This window comes from Sander lucioperca, chromosome 7, assembly GCF_008315115.2.
Source record: "Sander lucioperca isolate FBNREF2018 chromosome 7, SLUC_FBN_1.2, whole genome shotgun sequence".
In the NCBI taxonomy this organism is placed as follows: Eukaryota; Metazoa; Chordata; class Actinopteri; order Perciformes; family Percidae; genus Sander; species Sander lucioperca.
This window is the reverse complement of record NC_050179.1, coordinates 29,312,641-29,331,860: the sequence shown is the minus strand read 5'-3', so window position 1 is coordinate 29,331,860 and position 19,220 is coordinate 29,312,641. Positions and strand designations below refer to the sequence as shown.

Sequence of the window (19,220 nt, the reverse complement as noted above, 5' to 3'; positions counted from 1 at the left end):
TTTTGTGGAACGATAATGGTCCAAACCACTTAACTCAAGGGCGTGGCTCATTACCAGTAAGAATGGTGTGTACTGAACATATTTTGTTTGATGTTTGTCATTAACCATTACTGAGTCTTTTTCGGTGCTTCAGTCAGTCTAAAAGTGAAGTCTGATTTATACGTTGGCGCGCAACATTTCACAGGTTTTTGCAATGATGTTACAGCATCAGTGTGATGTAGGAGGACTGACACAGCACTGTAGACAGGTCGATCATAGGGTTTCTATAGGCTTATGCTACAGATTGCTATACGTAAACGTGCTATAGTGTATTTTATCCACGCAAGTTCAGCAGCTGTACTCTGCATCACATCCTCTAGACCATCTAGGAGTATGAAGCTAGGTTTATGGTAGCCGTTGTGCTCCCGGCGCCAAGGGCGAGAGCCATAAAATGACATCACCACGGCTGTCGTTTCCAGCGCGAAGGCTCCGCAAGTTGTCGTGGCACGTAGCTGTACACCTCTGAATTTTTGTAACTCAGTGCGCGCTGCACTTTCAGTTCAACGCGGTCAGCTGGGAAGAGTGGCCGAGCAGGCTCGCCTCTACAAACAGCTGTATGATTCTTTATGTACAGAACACAGAGTCAGACAGCCTTACTGTAAATATGTGGTCAGAGGGAGACACCACACTGGGAAAAAAAGAAGCATTTTTGCTGGAGAGTGGAAAAACACGAGAGAGATCTTTGTCCAAGCTAAAAAACGGCCCTTACAGAAAGAGTGTTCTTACGGTGTTAGAGGCTGACAGTCATTTTGATTTGGAGATAAACGACAGTCATGTCAATGGTTAGAGTAGATAAATATAATGTTTCGCTGTATGTCGGTGTTTAACATGAATGTCTTTACTACTCTTGCCAGGCAGCCTGCTTTCCTTTACTTCCGCTCTCTTCTTCTTCTCTACTACTTCTTGCTTATTCACAGATTATTTTGTTAGTACGCCTCCTGTTTCGGAGAATACTGCAACGAACAATGCGTTGAGCATAAACGTCTCCACATGTTCGTAGCATGCGCGCCATCTACGGTGGCCTGTGCATGGCGTCGCGCAGGCATAGCCAAAGCTTAACTGCACTCTTCTGGTCTTTATATTATGGGAGCTGCCCGGTACAACCCACAATTTGGACTTGAGTGTTGTGCATTTTCACAGTTATGGGATACCAAATACATGCTGGTTTTCTTATTTTCCCTCAAATTACACCCATTTACACCAGAACCATGGACAACAGAGCATTGATTCCCAGGTGAACAAACATCTGTCTCCTCGTTCACTGCTATTCAACAAGTCCTCCCAACTAACTACAACATTGTTTATCATCGTCTCCCATGATTGTTACAAAAATTATTTCTGACCTGCCATCACTACGGTTAAGGTTTGGATCATTTCAACTAAAACTACTTTGTTACGTTTAGGAAACAATTGTAGTCACGGTTAAGCGGAAGCCATGTCGACTGTTGGTAGGACACTCCAGTGCCAAAGTCACATGCTTTGTTGACTCAACCACTTCGGCCGCCTCCTCAAGAGATTTTTTAACAACCTCCTCTCAATACTTTCACCTTTGCTTCTGACAGAGAACTGTCATAAGTCACACAGTTTAGGATGGTCCTTGTCAGTTAAATGTAATTTACAAGTCATTTTAGGCATTTGAAAAAACAAGTGCTGTTTTTCTCTGGTGAGTTTAATCGCCTACTATTAACATGAACTATCAAACAGCACCATGAAAACTCCATGGAACCCAACTTTACACCAACATACATCTAGAACCACAGTGTGAGTTCCTAGATGAAATGTAGGCTGTGCTGTTGAAGAACTGAGAAAGAGAAACTCAAGACTAAAAGACTACTGACTGTATGTCAAATCAGCAGACCTCAACTCAGTCAACACATCTTTGGGAACATGAACATCAAAAGAGACACTGTGATGTACTTTTGGAGCACTAGAAAAAAATGTAAATGTAAACAAATGTAAATTCTCAAATTGACTCAGTACCATAGTTCTAGCGCTCAATGCACATACATGGGTCAGTCTTAACTTCTCAAGTGGTCAATGAAAAACCTATGCCTCTAGTTTTAGATCCTAAATAAGATACATTTTTTCTTCTTTAATAATTTGCTTCCTCAGGTTACCGCAACCACGATAAGAAGAAGAGCCACAAGTATGACTCCTCCAAGTCCCGGATGAGAAAGAAGGCCGGGGGAAGGGACAAGGAGGGGGGAGGTGGCCCGAGGCGAGGTGGCGGCAGGGCGTCCAGCCAGCGTCCGTCACGTTCCCACAGTGACGAGGAGGAGGACGAGGGTGTCCCGGCTAGCTACCACACGGTGTCATTACAGGTTAGTCAGGACGTAAGTACAACAGCACTCTTGACCCTTCTAGCTTCTGTTGATTTGAGCGCAGCAAGTCACATACCCCCTCTAGCTGTCTGTTCAGTGGCTGGGTAAACAGTGCTTTAGGATAAGGGGATTGTAGGAAACCATGGCTTTGTCTCCCACATGGACATTGAGTGCAGGTGTAGCTTTATATTCTGACCAATATGAAAATGTTGCATAGTGAAGCTTTCCCCACAGCAGTCATGTGGAACAAAGACAGCGTTGTCGGGGGGTGTGTCTGTTCTGAGCGGTCAGATTGCTTGGCCCCCAGAAGTGCAGCTTGCAGCGTTTTTGAGAACTGCTCATTCAATCGACTTCGACACAGCACTCCATTGGGTCCTCAGCAATACACCTGCCAAGTGTGAGGTCGATTGGATGAACTTTTCTTGAGATATGCAAAGGACAGTCGTACATGAATGCATACACAGACAGACAGAGCTACCTAGCTTATTAGTTAGATGATGCTGCTACAGCGCTACCTATTGGCCAAATGGCACCGTATTAGTCATGGCCACTCAGACATCATATCTACACGTCCACCAAATGTAGTTGCAATAGCACAAAGTATTCAGTAGATTACCTTTTTTGTAATATAAGCCCTGCCCACAGCATTTGAGCAAACTTTGAGACCAAGGCTAGCCATAGCAAAACTGTATGGAATATTAAAAACCTTTTCTGGCTTGGTCCAGAGATGTTCTGTGCCACATGTGGTAATGATTGCTTAACATTTGAATGATGAGTAGCAAAAAAACAGATTTGGACACAATTCAAAATAGAGGGAAATCAATCTAGATGCAAATAGGTGTGGCTTATATGGATAGATACGTCTGGACCCACAAAATCCAGGAAAACAAGTTTGTTCCTGAGACTTAAGGTACATAAGTTACAGGCCTAAATGAAAAGTTCATTATCATAGCACCACCATGTGGCTAAATTGATTATTGCTAAGTTATTCAAATGACAGACTCACTCACTCACTCACTCACTCTCACACACACACACACACACACACACACACACACAGATTCCTCTTTTTATAGTTATAGATTAGTTATAAGTGTATTTTTATTCTGTTGCTGCTATTATCCAGAGTTTCCAACTGTTTAAACAAAAAATCTTAAGTTATTAGTGACTCGCCTGAAGGGCTGCATATTAATGAGCCTCAGTCTTTAATAGAAATTGTCATGACAGTAAAGAGTGATCCGGAATTCAGCATCTTTTTACAATTTGATCCATACAGTTTGCAAACTTCATTGATTGAGAGTTAACAGCTCCATCATTTAACGTCTATCATATACAGCATAATGCCTGTTACCTGATTGGATCTAATATGACTTTAGTAATTGTCTCCATCTTGACCCAGCTTCACTTGACTGTGCCATCCACCCACACTTGGCATTTAGATTTCTACTCTAGATAGTGAAGCCATACAGTGTGTGATTGTTAACATTGGTGTGTGTGTGTGTGTGTGTGTGTGTGTGTGTGTGTGTGTGTGTGTGTGTGTGTGTGTCCAGCTATTAGACCTGATGCACACTCTGCACACGCGGGCTGCCAGCATCTACAGCTCCTGGGCAGAGGAGCAGCGCCACCGGGAGGCTGCAGGGAGGAAGATCGAGGCCGACTCCCAGACTCTGTGGACCAGCTGCTGGTGCCCGCTGCTGCAAGGTAGGTCCAAATATCACAATATACACCAGATAGACCAGCTCAGGCAGCCCACTACAAAGGTTCTTATAAATAGTACCTTAATGAAGCTTTTAACCTTTGTGTTGTCTTCCCATCGTCTATGAACTTGTTGTCCTCCCGGGTCAAAATTGAAAATCAACACTTTCCAATGCTTTTGATGCTTTAAAAAAAGTTTTTGTCACTTAAATGCAACTCTAACACCAACTTTTTACCATGAGTTTTACACCTTTTCTTGGAATGTATGGTCAACAAACCCCCTTTTATATGAAATTCTACCTAATTTCTGAGTTAAAAAAATCAGAAATGATGAATTATTTTGACTAGTAGTTAAGATCAGAGGACGTTGAGTGGATAATCACTGACTGGTATATGTCAAAGTTTAGTCAGGATATTGTTTTGTGAATGAAAGAAAGATATGTTGTCATTTAAAAATAAATGTGTTAGTGCTCTCGCGTTGACAAGCTACGTAGTTTGTCTTTTAAAACGTTTTCTGCTTTATGATGATTCATGCACAAGTTAAAGGAGCTTATGGAGAAACCTTTCACTGGAATTGCACCTCGTCCGATTTCATGTGACAAAATGAATTGATTGGTGATTAATTGATAGTTTCTTACTTACCTTAACATTTCTTTGGCATTTCTCAACTTCAATGTGTTGTTTCTTTAGAAGCTGTATACCAGACTTTAGATATCATTATTTATTTAGAATTGGCATTTATGAAACCTAGGGGGATCATGTTGATGATAAAATAAAATGTTAATGTACTTGATGATGCTCTTGCCAGTAACACCCCAATGTGTCTATGTGCTAATAAAATATGCTTGGAGCTTGAATATCCATATCTCTAATAAGATAAGAAAGATGTTATTGTCCCGAAGGAACTGTATCAGCTGTTTATTAAATTCAACACAGTATACATTAGGGATCAACCGATATAGATTTTTTTAGTGCCGATACCGTTTTTTTTTTTTTTTTCATCAGCCTTAGCCGATACGGGCTGCCGATTTTCTTGAGCCGATATTTGGAGCCGATACTGCTTTTGCTCCCTCAATTTACATCATAAAAATGTAAACCCTGCCACACTGGATTTGTTTTGTGAATCTGCTCTGCCATTTCTTTAAAAATAATAAACAAAAACACAGATCAGTGTCACTTCTGCAATCATCTTACATTCATATCACCCAAATTATGTGTGCAATGTGCATCATATGGATGGGTGCACTGCATATGGTTAACTGTGCAAGGGTGAAAGGCTTTCATCAACATCTACAACACAGCCTTGATGATGCATTGCTTGCTGACATATTATAAGACAGATATAATCAGGTCATCACAAAATGTCCTTTGTCAACACATTTAAATAATTTAAGAAAACAATAAACCTGAAAAGTAACCATTGAAATAAAGTGCTTGATTTGTAATTTAAGACTGCCATGGTGCTGAAAGCCTGCCAGGCTTCCAGCACTCTGCTAGTGGGGGAGGGGCAGTGCATGGTCTGCACGTGAACTGCAGCGTCTCCAGCAACACAGAGCTGCCTGTGGACGCCTGTCTGTAAATAATGCCGGGAAAAAAAAAACAGTGAACGCAGCAGCCACATATCGGCCAGCCAATAAAATCGCTCTATCACTAATATACATTCATACATACAATACACAGACTGTTATCACTCCGCATGGACATACTAATGTTGCATGCATCAACTACCACTAGCCAACAAAATTGCAGACTGCCCATTGTACAACACATAGTAGTCATCATAATAGTGTACATGATGTGTGCAGTAAGGGTAAGCAGCCTCAACATAAAGTCATGATAAAAAAGTAAAAATGTAACTGTGTGTGTGTGTGTGTTTAAGATAAAAACAGCAGTGTCAGGGCTTATTGTTAGGCTCTGGCTGTCTTGCCGTTATGGGCTTTGATGGACAGGGGGACAAAGAAGTTCTTAAAGTGATTTTGAGGAGACCGAGAGAGATTGATAAAAGGTGGAGAATAACATGCTTATTTGGCAGGTTGAGTTCATCCCAGGTTGAACAACTGCTGTAGCTGTAGGTCAGTTTGAACTCCACTACGGCTCATGTGTGTTATATGGTTGCCCACCTCAGGCATTGCTTGGCTGTGCTGTGATGCCAGGCGACAGGTTCGTATGCAGGCCCTCACCTACCTCCAGAGGGCACTGCTGGTCCATGATCTGCAGACACTGGATGCAACTGAGTGGGAGTCTTGCTTCAATAAGGTAAGAAAGAAGCTAAATGTCTGCACTGACTATTAAATCCTCTTATCTGCTTATTACATTATACAGACCTGACATTGGATATTATAAACCAACTCATTTAATCTTCTGCAGTCCCTTTCTTTACACGTTCATTTACACTTCCTGATTTTGTGTGTGTGTCTGTGTCTGTGTGTGCGTGCAGGTGCTTTTCCCCCTGCTGACTAAGCTGCTTGACAACATCAGCCCAGCAGATGTGGGTGGTATGGAGGAGACCAGGATGAGAGCCTGCACACTCCTCTCAAAGGTTCAAAGCAACACACACTGCAGCACACTCTAACAACAAGCAGCATGTGCTTTCACATGAGCAGATGATTTGGATGTCTGTCTCTAGCCTCGTGGAAAGAGTCAAATTTGTTTGAATTTCATGAATATCGACACAAAGTTTGTATGTTCGATCTCATCGGATTTTCTCTTAATCGGTTAAAGGCTTATGCGATAAACGCTGATGGATACGTTATTTTCCGAATAAATAATGAATTGCGATTACGTTTTAGGTCATTTTATGGATGCAACCGGCCACAAAACGAAGAAGAGGTTTTAGATCATTTCCGCCACGTATCCTGCTTTCTTTGCAGACATGGCGGGTGTCAACAAAGACCGATATAACTGGACGAAAGAGGAGACGAGAGACTTTGTAAAATGAATTTAAGAGCAAATTATAACGGCTATTTTAAATTGCAAAAATCTAAAATAACAAAACAAAACTCAGCATCGAGGGCCTTTCAGACTGTAAGTCACAGCAGCACTGCTGCACTCTAAATCTAATGAACATTTACAATAGGCAGTTTGGCCAATAGCTTTTAACAATAATACAAATAATATTATGAATATTAATTATATATAATATAATATAACTAATATAACTAAGTCTAATAGTATACCAAGACATTTTTCAAGTCAGTCCTTGTAATGCAATATGCCCCATTGAAATCTTATATCTTAGCAATAAAGGTGGAAAACAAAACTTTATTGTAGCCAATTGGAACAATGACCAAAATGTTAAACCTGGACCACAGAAAGAGCGATTAAGGTGATGTTGGGTATGTAGCTATTGAACACCCAACAAGACTAGGTGGAAACCTAGTCCATGGCTGGACCATGTACAGTCGTGGCCAAAAGTTTTGAGAATTACATAAATATTGGAAATTGGAAAAGTTGCTGCTTAAGTTTTTATAATAGCAATTTGCATATACTCCAGAATGTTATGAACAGTGATCAGATGAATTGCATAGTCCTTCTTTGCCATGAAAATTCCACTGCATTTCATTGCTGTCATTAAAGGACCTGCTGAGATCATTTCAGTAATCGTCTTGTTAACTCAGGTGAGAATGTTGACGAGCACAAGGCTGGAGATCATTATGTCAGGCTGATTGGGTTAGAATGGCAGACTTGACATGTTAAAAGGAGGGTGATGCTTGAAATCATTGTTCTTCCATTGTTAACCATGGTGACCTGCAAAGAAACGCGTGCAGCCATCATTGCGTTGCATAAAAATGGCTTCACAGGCAAGGATATTGTGGCTACTAAGATTGCACCTAAATCAACAATTTATAGGAGTATCAAGAACTTCAAGGAAAGAGGTTCAATTCTTGTTAAGAAGGCTTCAGGGCGTCCAAGAAAGTCCAGCAAGCGCCAGGATCGTCTCCTAAAGAGGATTCAGCTGCGGGATCGGAGTGCCACCAGTGCAGAGCTTGCTCAGGAATGGCAGCAGGCAGGTGTGAGCACATCTGCACGCACAGTGAGGCGAAGACTTTTGGAAGATGGCCTGGTGTCAAGAAGGGCAGCAAAGAAGCCACTTCTCTTCAAAAAAAACATCAGGGACAGATTGATCTTGTGCAGAAAGTATGGTGAATGGACTGCTGAGGACTGGGGCAAAGTCATATTCTCCGATGAAGCCTGTTTCCGATTGTTTGGGGCATCTGGAAAAAGGCTTGTCCGGAGAAGAAAAGGTGAGCGCTACCATCAGTCCTGTGTCATGCCAACAGTAAAGCATCCTGAGACCATTCATGTGTGGGGTTGCTTCTCATCCAAGGGAGTGGGCTCACTTACAATTTTGCCCAAAAACACAGCCATGAAAAAAGAATGGTACCAAAACACCCTCCAACAGCAACTTCTTCCAACAATCCAACAACAGTTTGGTGAAGAACAATGCATTTTCCAGCACGATGGAGCACCGTGCCATAAGGCAAAAGTGATAACTAAGTGGCTCGAGGACCAAAACGTTGAAATTTTGGGTCCATGGCCTGGAAACTCCCCAGATCTTAATCCCATTGAGAACTTGTGGTCAATCCTCAAGAGGAAGGTGGACAAACAAAAACCCACTAATTCTGACAAACTCCAAGAAGTGATTATAAAAGAATGGGTTGCTATCAGTCAGGATTTGGCCCAGAAGTTGATTGAGAGCATGCCAAGTCGAATTGCAGAGGTCCTGAAAAAGAAGGGCCAACACTGCAAATACTGACTCTTTGCATAAATGTCATGTAATTGTCAATAAAAGCCTTTGAAACGTATAAAGTGCTTGTAATTATATTTCAGTACATCACAGAAACAACTGAAAAAAAGATCTAAAAGTAGTTTAGCAGCAAACTTTGTGAAAACTAATATTTGTGTCATTCTCAAAACTTTTGGCCACGACTGTATGGTCAGTGATAGTAAGCGGTGGTGTCTAAATGCTGTTCATACAGCTCCCATTCCGTAGCAATCGTTTCAGCCTCTTGTCCATTCTTTCCGCAAGCTAATCAAGAAAACACACTTATAATCTATTATAAACAATATAGAAGACATTTTTTAAATGACATAAATGATCTGATTCTGATTAATGATCTGCTATTTGAAATGCCAACCATTTTCATTTCCCGCTCCCTCTCCCTGCTGCTCTCATGGAGTTTCAGTTCTCCTGATTTTTACATGAAGAAACATCAAGCAGGCTTTATTTATCTAGAAATAGCCTTGTCTCACTGCTGTTAGGGATTGTTTTTTTACAAAGTAAGTAGGCCTACTAGTTCCAGACATTCAGTTGTGTCTGAAGAGAGAGCGGCCAAGATGAACACACACACACACACACACACACACACACACACACACACACACACACCCCTCCTAGTCTAGCGGCCCCTTTGGACTAAAGTGCTAGTGTTTTTACCACACCTGCTGTCATAAAGCTCTTTTCTTTACGGTGCTGTATTACCTACTGTAGATTACTGAGTTAGTGTTACGGGGGGATCATGTAGTCATGATGAATGTTTTGCTCAGACAGAAAATCATTCATTTACAATAACAGAATATGTTACAGATGCATCGTTGCATTTCAAGTGTTGCTACGGTAACTTAGCCTACTTTGGATGTCTCATGAGCTAAACCAGGTATCACTGTCACTGTGTTACGAGCCAAAGCATTAAGAGATTGTTGTAGCAACCAACGTAATAATAACTTAGATTAATATAGCTCATTTCATTAAACCCAAGGACGGTTTACAGAAGTACAGGGGGACAAGGGAAAAGAAAATAGTAGGCCAACACAAACATGGACTGAATATAAATAAAAACCAGGCGCTAAATGAAAGAGGGATGTCATTTAATGTTGGCTACTGACTACAACCACATCTAAATCTAAAGTTATTTCATGAATGAAATAGACATATTACATACCTGAGGGCCAATTCGGTGTCAGTTTTGAATCATTTACAAAACCGTAATTGTCTCCATCTGTTGAAAGCCTGACCCTCATCTTTCTCTTTCCCTTTTAGCTTTTAGTTGTTCTTGGTTTAATTTCCTTCTTTCCTGTGATGGTCCTGCCCCAGTATCAGCCATAACTACAACAGATAACTTCTAAAATAACATTAAAATACAATAAAGAAGAAATCTCCTGCTACCTTTTACCTGGTTGGATACTCACTAACACAGGCTTTTCTGGTGTTACACCAAAATCTGTGACCCGTCAGAATGTGTGACTGTAGATCTGTTCTACCTGCTGTAAATCATTCTGTGAGTGCTGAAAATCAGACCTGGGCAGAGGCATTAATAAAAACTATATGATAGCGTTCTTTTCACTGTTAGTCTTGATTGCTGTTACAGGTCATTTATGATCATCAGATGAAAAATTAAACAGTTTAATTAACATTTAAAAGTTGCTCCTAGTTCCTGGCAGCAGCTGTGGCTGATGTGTGATTGTTTCCACTCAGGTTTTCCTGCAGCACCTCTCTCCTCTGCTGTCCCTGCCAACCTTTGCTGCCCTTTGGCTCACCATTCTGGATTTCATGGACAAGTACATGCACGCAGGATCCAGTGACTTACTGGTGAGGATAGGGTTAATACTAACATGCAGTATTGGGATGGGATTACAGCTAACCTATGTATTAGATAACTATCTCATTACCTAACACATTACAATATTGCACTATTATGCTACTTGCACACTGGTTACTTCATATTTAATATTATACATATTTTATTTTGTTATATATACTATGTATGTAGGCTGTACATTTTATTCTACACTTGTATATACATGTACATTCTTTTCATTCTAAGTATTTTGTTCAGTAGGTGTTATTTTGATCTTTTGTTATCTTATTCTATGTCCGTAACTTTCTGCTCTAACACAGTAATTTCCCAGTTTGGGATTAATAAAGTCTACCTACCTACCTACCTACCTATCTACCTATTAGGGGTGGTACGGTTCACAAAACCCACGGTTGGGTTCGTATCACAGTTTTAGGGTCACGGTTTTCGGTTCTGTACGGTTCTTGTTATTTTTTCTTTTAATCTTTAACACTCCAGAAATATACTTCAGCATATGATATATAGCAAAAATTAGCATATTAAATGCATGTTGCACAATACATGCATACAGTGGCAGTTCTATCTATTGTTTTATTTCCGCTGTCATCATAGGTAACATGAAATCCAAAATGTTCCCACACACCAGACTATATACGACGCTGGAGCATCCTCCAGCTCCGGGCAGCCTTCCTCATCTCTCCCACCTGACATTTCTACATGTGACGTGACCTGCAGCAGCAGCACGCCACACTCCACCTGAGGAGCGGTCGGCTCGGCGCCTCTCAAAATCTGACGAAAATCTTTTAACGATCTCTTTGATCTCTTTGACGATCAAAAAAACAGACAGATTCAGCTGTATTCACTGTATGGCCTATTTCCCGCTTAAAATGTTTTCAGAAACACGTTTCGTGACCTATTTTCGTAAAATACGAGATCGTATTCAGAACGAGACGCCATTAGAGTCTGTTTTGAAATTCGGGAGCAGCAAGAACCACGTGACGTGTTCATCCAATCAGCTGCCATGTGTTGCGTTCGTCACGCTCATCCCCCTCGTCGTTTCCAGTAAGTGTTTTAACATAGGTGTATAAAGTGGGCACTACGGCAGTAAGTGGTTAGTGCACATTAACAGTGGACTGACAAATGCACACACGCTCCGAACCGAGACAAGCGAACCGAGCGGTTCGGATGTTTTTTTCATGAACCGTGCCACTCCTACTACCTACCCACCTACCTAAATAGTTATCTTGACATGGTTTTATTTCAGTTAGCCTAATAGCTGGTTTGATTTGCATTGAGAGATGATTTTATGGAAAGTACCCCATGCCATGCCCTATCTATCTATCTATCTATCTATCTATCTATCTATCTATCTATCTATCTATCTCCCTCCCACTCATTCACTTTTTGTTGGAATATACAGTCGTTCACCTATCATTATTATATCTGATCAAACATCGGTGAATGAGCACAAACACAAGTATCTCAGAGACTGAAAGTGTGTTAAAGTATAGAGAAACCCTGTGCAGCCTGTGAATTATTTTTTATATGTCATTATATTATAATTATATATACCGGTTATATACATAAATATATATTACCTGCATTTGTTTGTGTAGTTGGAGGCAATCCCTGAGTCTCTGAAGAACATGCTGCTGGTGATGGACACAGCAGGGATCTTCCACAGCGCTGACTCCAGGACAGGATACTCCGACCTGTGGGAAATCACCTGGGAACGAATCGTCTGCTTCCTGCCTCACCTGAGGGAGGAGCTCTTCAAACAGACGGTCATACCAGGTACACAGCCGGGAGCTTTCAGCTTTACCACCTCTGTATGTTCCAGACAACACCATGTTGGTCTGAGCAGGTGAACGCTTTGATGCCATGTTTCTCCTGAATCATCTTCGCTTTTAGATCCAGTACCCAGTCCTGCAGCAGAACCCGTGCAGCCTCCACCCTCAGCAGGCCAGCCCTCATCCCCTCAGGTGTCTCCACCACCTGTCCAGCCGCCCTCCCCAGTCCCAGCCCCCCCTGCAGAGACACAGACCCCCAGCAGGCCAGCATCCCCCCAGGAGCCCCAACCAGCCAGTGCCAACGGTAACACTGCAGGTTTCCTGCTACACATCCAGAGAAATGTTAATTACAGTTGGCTTCAGGGTTAATCAAGGCCAAAATAATAAACAAAAGTTCTGTCTAATTCATAATTTAACAAAGGAACAAACCAAAATACATTTACCACACCGAACTCCCTAAACTAAAGAAAAACAGGAGAAAACACGGTTTAACAAAAATGGTGATTCACCTTACTGCTTTGTGCTATTTATATATAACGTTTGTTAGCAGTAAAGTTAACAGCAGAGCTAAGTTAACAGCCAAAAGTGGAGACACACCACCCAAAGACTACAGCCAACGGCCACCTAGTATGTACGTTCTGCGCCTGCGTGAGAGGAAATAACTCCAATCTGTATCTGTCATTTCAGAAGGGAAACCAGATATATGAAGCGTTGCTATGATACATGCAGAGATGAATCTGTAAGCCAGTGGAGAGGTTCACAGTGAGCTTAAATGGGTGGTTGAAGAAGTCAATGCTCATATTTCAGAACTGCAGTCATACACTTCCTTACACTGCATATTACAATACAGAACACTAACAAATCCCACGGTCTTCCTCAGCAGTAAATACTATATCATATCCATGACATAAGACCTGAGGCTGTATTTATTCAACTTCTTATAACAGCACTTAAAGACAGGGTTGGTTGCTGTATTACAACTACAGATGAGACCAGCATGCAACTTATATTGCAGCCAATCAGCTTTCGTGTTATTGGCGCGAGTCTCTTTCAGATTGTACCACAGATATAAAACAGATTTTATTCTCCAGCTATGGGGAATGCAGGTTCAGCAATACTTGGCTCGAGAAAACTCAGTTGTTGTTGTGATAAAGGTCTTACATTTCATTCATAATGGTCTTAAAAAGGTCTGAAAAAGTCTTCAATTTGACTTGGTGAACCCTGCAGAAACTCTCATAATATCGTTAATCACAATGAATGATACAGAAAACATGTCTAACTGTATTAAGACGTCTCTTCTCTGTCTTGTAGGATCAGACCGCTCGTCTCCAGTCCCCCCCTCAATCCCCCCCCTGCCCGTGCCGCTAACGACGTCCCCCACCCAGGCTCCCTCCCCCCTGAGCCAGTCCCCCCTCATCCTGCAGCCCCTGGCCTCCCCCCTGCAGGTGGGGGTCCCGCCCATGTCCCTGCCGATCATCCTGAACCCCGCCCTGATTGAGGCCACGTCCCCGGTGCCGCTGCTGCCCAGTCCCAGAGCTACGAGCCCTTCTGACCAGGTCAAGTAAGGGAACTGGAGCCCCCCCCAACCCCCCCAACCCCCCACTCTGTCATCCTTCAGACCACCGTAACAACTGGACCCAACAGACTTCTACTACAACTCCAACAGCGCGTCACCAGGTTTTTAAATGATGTCATATTGTATGTAGAAGAAGACAAAATAGATGGGACATCGTAATTATACCACATTTTATTTATAGGAGAACTCTCTCTCCCCCCCCGCCCCCCCAACATCTGACATTGTTGAAAAAACCAATTGCTGGTGTACATTATATCTTTGTGCCAGTTTTGTGTTTGGTATATTCTTCTTCCTGTGGATGGATGACTAAATGGAGACAACAGGACATCATGTCTAGATTGTTGGGAACAGAAAATGCAGGATGATAGTCATAAAAGGACAAATCTGATTTATTCTTTTAATATTTAAGCCCTTGTTGTAATTGACATTTTTAGCGAACCCACTCAAACTGTAGATTCCAACAAGGGCTGTAGCTGCCAGAGCAGACGGGGAGAATGGGGGAAGAGCTGATGTTGTTCTACACATGGGGAGCATTTTATTGGCTGATCCCAGAATTTTTAAATTCAATGCATTATATGTGTTTTAGACCAATACAATAAAATACAAATTCCGATTCCGTATTTCCCCACCACCGTTTTATCCCTGGGAGGGTTAGGCAGGTGTTAACTGTCTTAAAATCTCCTAAAAGACCCAAAGCCAACAATGTGTACGTCCATGTGTCAATACTTAGACTTCTGTACCCGTCTGGGGCTCTCAGCTCCAAGCCCATTGGTTCCTACTGAAGATGTAAACCTTTAAAAACACCTCACAAAAGTATAGTTTCATTTTTTATTTGAAATGGCTCCGTTGTTTCCCACAACAGCTGGTCACTGTTGTTTTTAACCAACGTTACTCAAACAGGAAATAGAGCATTTGTGGGGACTATTTTCAGAGGCAGATTAATCAACATTTGGTGCTCTAGTGAGTATTTGTGGGGTTGAGTCAAAATAAAATCCAGTGTGTGTTGATGGTGATGAAGGCACAGTCCCCCAGTGTGTTTTTAATGGATCGCTATGGCACAAAGGAAGAAGATATACCACCAGCTTTGGGGAACATGGTCGCATGACTTTAGTATTTCTGTTTAATATTCCCACCCCCCCCACCCTTCCATAGATTTGAACTTGATACGACCAGGCTGACCTCATGGCTTCGCTCACACACCTGTGCTTTATGCTAATCTAGAGATGATTTTTGAGGCAGGGACAGTAAAGATCCACACAAGAAAGTTATTTCTTTTCAATTCTGCATGAGCTCTTTGCCCCCGACAACAAACGACAAGCTTTGATTTTGGGCACCTTATGAATTCCTCTTCCACTGGATCCAGAGGCACTGTGTGCACGTGAAGCCTTCTGAGATGACATTCCAACATGTAGATACTGGAGTGTTCAGTGAGCTCGGCCCACTGTACAGAGGACAGTTAGAGATCCAAATAGTGACTTTTATGGTTTATGATAAGTAAGTAAGATAACGAATCAGAGTTGAGTATTGATGTCATTTGATCATGTTTGTGTAGCTTGCTGCAACAGATTCATCCCCAGGGCCGGAGCAGCTGGCTAACTCCTCATATCACGCACATCTGTTAAATGAGATCATTACTGAATACCTACCGCTGAATTTATAGCATTGGAGTACTTTGAAAAACATCCATCTGTTTGTTTTTTCTGCAGGTTATTTCAAGTTGTATAATAAAAATAAATTAAAAAAAACTGATTTCAGTTCAGTAACTTTATTCATCCCCAGTGGAGCCATTAGAAAGTATACATAGCAGAGCAGCCCAGAGGACTACATCTTTGTTGACATTTTGCTGTGGTGCGTTTGGCGTGTTCAGTGCGTCTGTGCTGGCCTGAACGCTGCCAGGGATCTCGCTCCACTTCCTGTTTGTCTGTGGCGTTAATGCAAAACGGACCACACGGCTGTGTCATTGTAAATCATGTGATTTTAATTTGAATTCAAAACGTATACTCTTCAATCCATCTGCTGAGATCTGGGTTGTATGTAATATCATTTGGTAACCGTGGTAACATATATGCACCAGCATGTGGGATTTTCCCTGATACATGATAAAGTGAAAATAAGTTAAGAACAAACAACACACAGTAACTCTTCTTCTCTCCCGCTGGTGTCTGTTCGGCACTACTTCTGACTTGTGACATCCGTTATGATTCAGATTTTTTTGACCTGACTACATTTTAACAACATGAATACAAAACATAAAACCGAACGCCTGCCACAAAGGATTAATGACAATGTTTCAATCCTACATGGATCTTCATCAGCCATCATGGAGCTTGTCAGTCTATTGGTGTGCATAATGTGTGAGAGTGTGTGTGTGTGTGTGTGTATATATATATATATATATATATATATATATATATATATATATATATATAGGCGTGGTTTGTAAACCACTTTGAATGATCTACTTAACAGAGTGGGATTTAGACCACATATAGATCAATAGTTTTCAAAGTACAGTATTGTTGTGCTATAAATTCTGCGGTATTAAACGTTTCTACAGTATGTATTCGGTTGTGGTTACATTTCACAATGAGGCGTTGAGCTGCTGCAGTTTGCTTCCATAGAATGTGTTGAGGTTCTTGCATGCTGATTGTGCCTTGTGTACAACAACATGGACCCTGACAAACTGATGGAGACTAATTCACCATGTTAATGCCAAATATGTGACGTGGACAGCTTGACATCCACTCAGTGTGGCCCTGGGATTCTCTCAGTGATGTTAAATGTTATTTATTGAGTTGGGAAAGAAGAGATGAACCTTTCCATTGCAGTACAGTTGGCAGTCAGGTAACACTACAGCCTTATAGAGCCACCAACATGAGACATTTTGTAAGCTGTGTTCATTTGTTGTAGGGGACTCTTATCAGCAGCTGAGTCTTGCTTGAAAAGGAAATTACATGAATATGTGTATATATAAATAAAAGGTAATGTACTTTTTACTATGTAATAAATATAATGTAAAGAAAGTGCTCATTCTGGTGTTTGTGTTGTTTTTTACACTGTGAAATACCGACCATATTCAGATCTTATCTTACCACAAGGAGTCCTCCTAAATGACACTAAGAGTTTGATCGTAAAAACTTTCTGAGAGCAACTTTAACTGAGGAACTGAGTTTAGATCAAGAAGATCATAAGGTACATCTCACTTCCCTTAAATTGCCTCCTCGACGACTCCACTTACCTCCCTTCCTCACAAGGAAATCACGGGAGGAGAGAGGCAACGAGCTAATGTGTTGTAGAGAGATGAGACGTCCTTTCCTCTGAAGCGTCACATGAATTTTTCAGCTGTTTGGGTGGAGTTAGTAACTCCTTCAGCTGCACGGCTTCCAGGAAGGCTGCTCTCTGGCTGCATCTCATCATCCTTATCTGATAGCTCCTCGACTCCTCTGTCCTCGGCTGAACCAGAAGTTGTTCTGTCCCTCCTCTGTGGAAGCCGTCTCAAAGCTCTTATTTCTGCCCCAAGGAGCGAGCATCGAGGGATGCGAGAGGGACAGAACAACTTCTGGTTCAGCCTGCTAGGTTTAAAGTTAGTGCGGATTAAGTCCTCTAGCTTAGTTAATATGTATATGAAATCTCCACCGTACTCACTATCAGACTGATAGTTTAGTTAGTTTACAACATTGAGAGTGGCTCCCTCCCTCGCCTTATTTCTCAAAAATTCTCGTTCCCTAAATATGTGGACCAAAAAAATCTGATAATCCTCCCTACCTCTGGCGGTGTTCAACTGTCCCATGATGCACAAAACCAATCACAAGGCAATCATAGCTGTACGGTTTTACCATGCTATCGCATGTGCAGATCACTAAAATTCTCCAATAATATCATAAGGCATTACTACCTCATCTACTGTCAGCTCTGCCAATGAAAGCTGTGGTCCTAAAAAGGCCTTCAAATTTGGTTTTCAATATATCAGATCATTGTCTACCAAACCCTTGATAAATGATTTGATTCTTCAACATGGCCTGGATATGATTGGTTGATGTGAAATTAAAACTATTTCTCATAGTCCCCACCTGATGTTGCCAGGCTGCTAAACAAGGTGGAGGTGTTGCTTTTTTCCTTTCACACCTTCCTCGTCTGAACTTTACATGTTTGATCTGAAACAAAATTACAGAAACCGACAACGTGGTCTCGGTCTGGATTAAATCATGCATAAGTGAAATTCCTGATTTACCTGCCAAGTCATACTTCTGCTGTTATTTTGGTGAAAGTAACTCAAAAGCATTACAATTCAGAGACAGTAATATAACTAATTACTCTCAAATGACAGTAACTAGTAATCTATAATGTGTTACATTTGGGAAGTAACTTGCCCAACACTGTTAGTTTTGGTTTCACACTGCAATTATGTAAGCACACTAAAGAACTACAGACTACATGACATACGTCCTGTCGTCATCTATACTCATCTATATCTTGATTGGTTCGACTGAAACCTTCACTATTCATTTACTACAACTCAACGACTTTACTGTTGATTGATTCTCTGCTCTGCCTGCTCTCAGTGCATCTCTGTTCTCAGCTCTCTACTCTTCTGTCTGTACATCTCACCTCTTGGCCACATTATACACAGTTATAGTATTATTTCTACTACTAAGCTGATACTCAGCTGTATATGCCTATAAATGCGGATGATCATTCCCAAACTATTAAATTAGTGGCCTGCTAAATGCTGATGGGTGCTCTTTGCAGGGGCGGGGCTAGAAGGGGGGCACAGGGTGGCACTGGCCCCCCCCTAAAATATGATTGCCCCCCCACACACACATTGGGCTAGAGTGCTGTCAATCTGACAATTGTGATTTCCACTGGATTAGAGTACTGTCACGGCTGTACGTTCTGCCAATTTTCCCAGCCCTTGTCACATGACCAATTCATGTTTCCATGGTGACTATCCCAGACCTACTGTTCATTAGGCCAATGAGGTGTGAGAAAGAGAGAACGTGATCTGATGCGTGTTCTGGGCTGCCAATAAATCAATGTCCATACATTAAATATCTTGTGCGGTGACCCATTTATTTAATGACAGGTGGGCCTATATTTTTGTTTATGTTTTTGTCCATTTTCTTTTAGGTTTCATTCTGCTTTCCAGTTAAACACTAATCAAACGATACCACAGACCAGGGCCACGTTCAGCCCCGACAAAACGTAGCAACACGTTTTTTAAAAC

The 19,220-nt window shown here is 41.6% G+C and overlaps 1 protein-coding gene across 8 annotated transcripts in view; it reads left to right on the top strand.

Annotated features, from left to right (window-relative positions):
* Positions 1 to 15,308, top strand: part of gbf1 (golgi brefeldin A resistant guanine nucleotide exchange factor 1) — a 125,520-nt gene extending 110,212 nt beyond the window's left edge. For 3 of the 8 annotated variants that reach the window (XM_036002847.1, XM_036002846.1, XM_031300395.2), the window contains 8 exons: positions 2,152 to 2,372; positions 3,911 to 4,061; positions 6,181 to 6,311; positions 6,493 to 6,594; positions 10,531 to 10,644; positions 12,247 to 12,424; positions 12,542 to 12,736; positions 13,732 to 15,308. In XM_036002847.1, the coding sequence (XP_035858740.1) occupies positions 2,152 to 2,372; positions 3,911 to 4,061; positions 6,181 to 6,311; positions 6,493 to 6,594; positions 10,531 to 10,644; positions 12,247 to 12,424; positions 12,542 to 12,736; positions 13,732 to 13,985 (1,346 nt within the window). In that variant the 3' untranslated portion in view covers positions 13,986 to 15,308. Of the gene's footprint in view, positions 1 to 2,151; positions 2,373 to 3,910; positions 4,062 to 6,180; positions 6,312 to 6,492; positions 6,595 to 10,530; positions 10,645 to 12,246; positions 12,425 to 12,541; positions 12,786 to 12,820; positions 13,222 to 13,731 lie in introns of those variants that run through there. The other 5 variants (XM_036002849.1, XM_031300398.2, XM_036002848.1 and 2 more) reach the window with 3 other exon arrangements.
* The last annotated feature ends 3,912 nt before the right edge of the window (positions 15,309 to 19,220 follow it).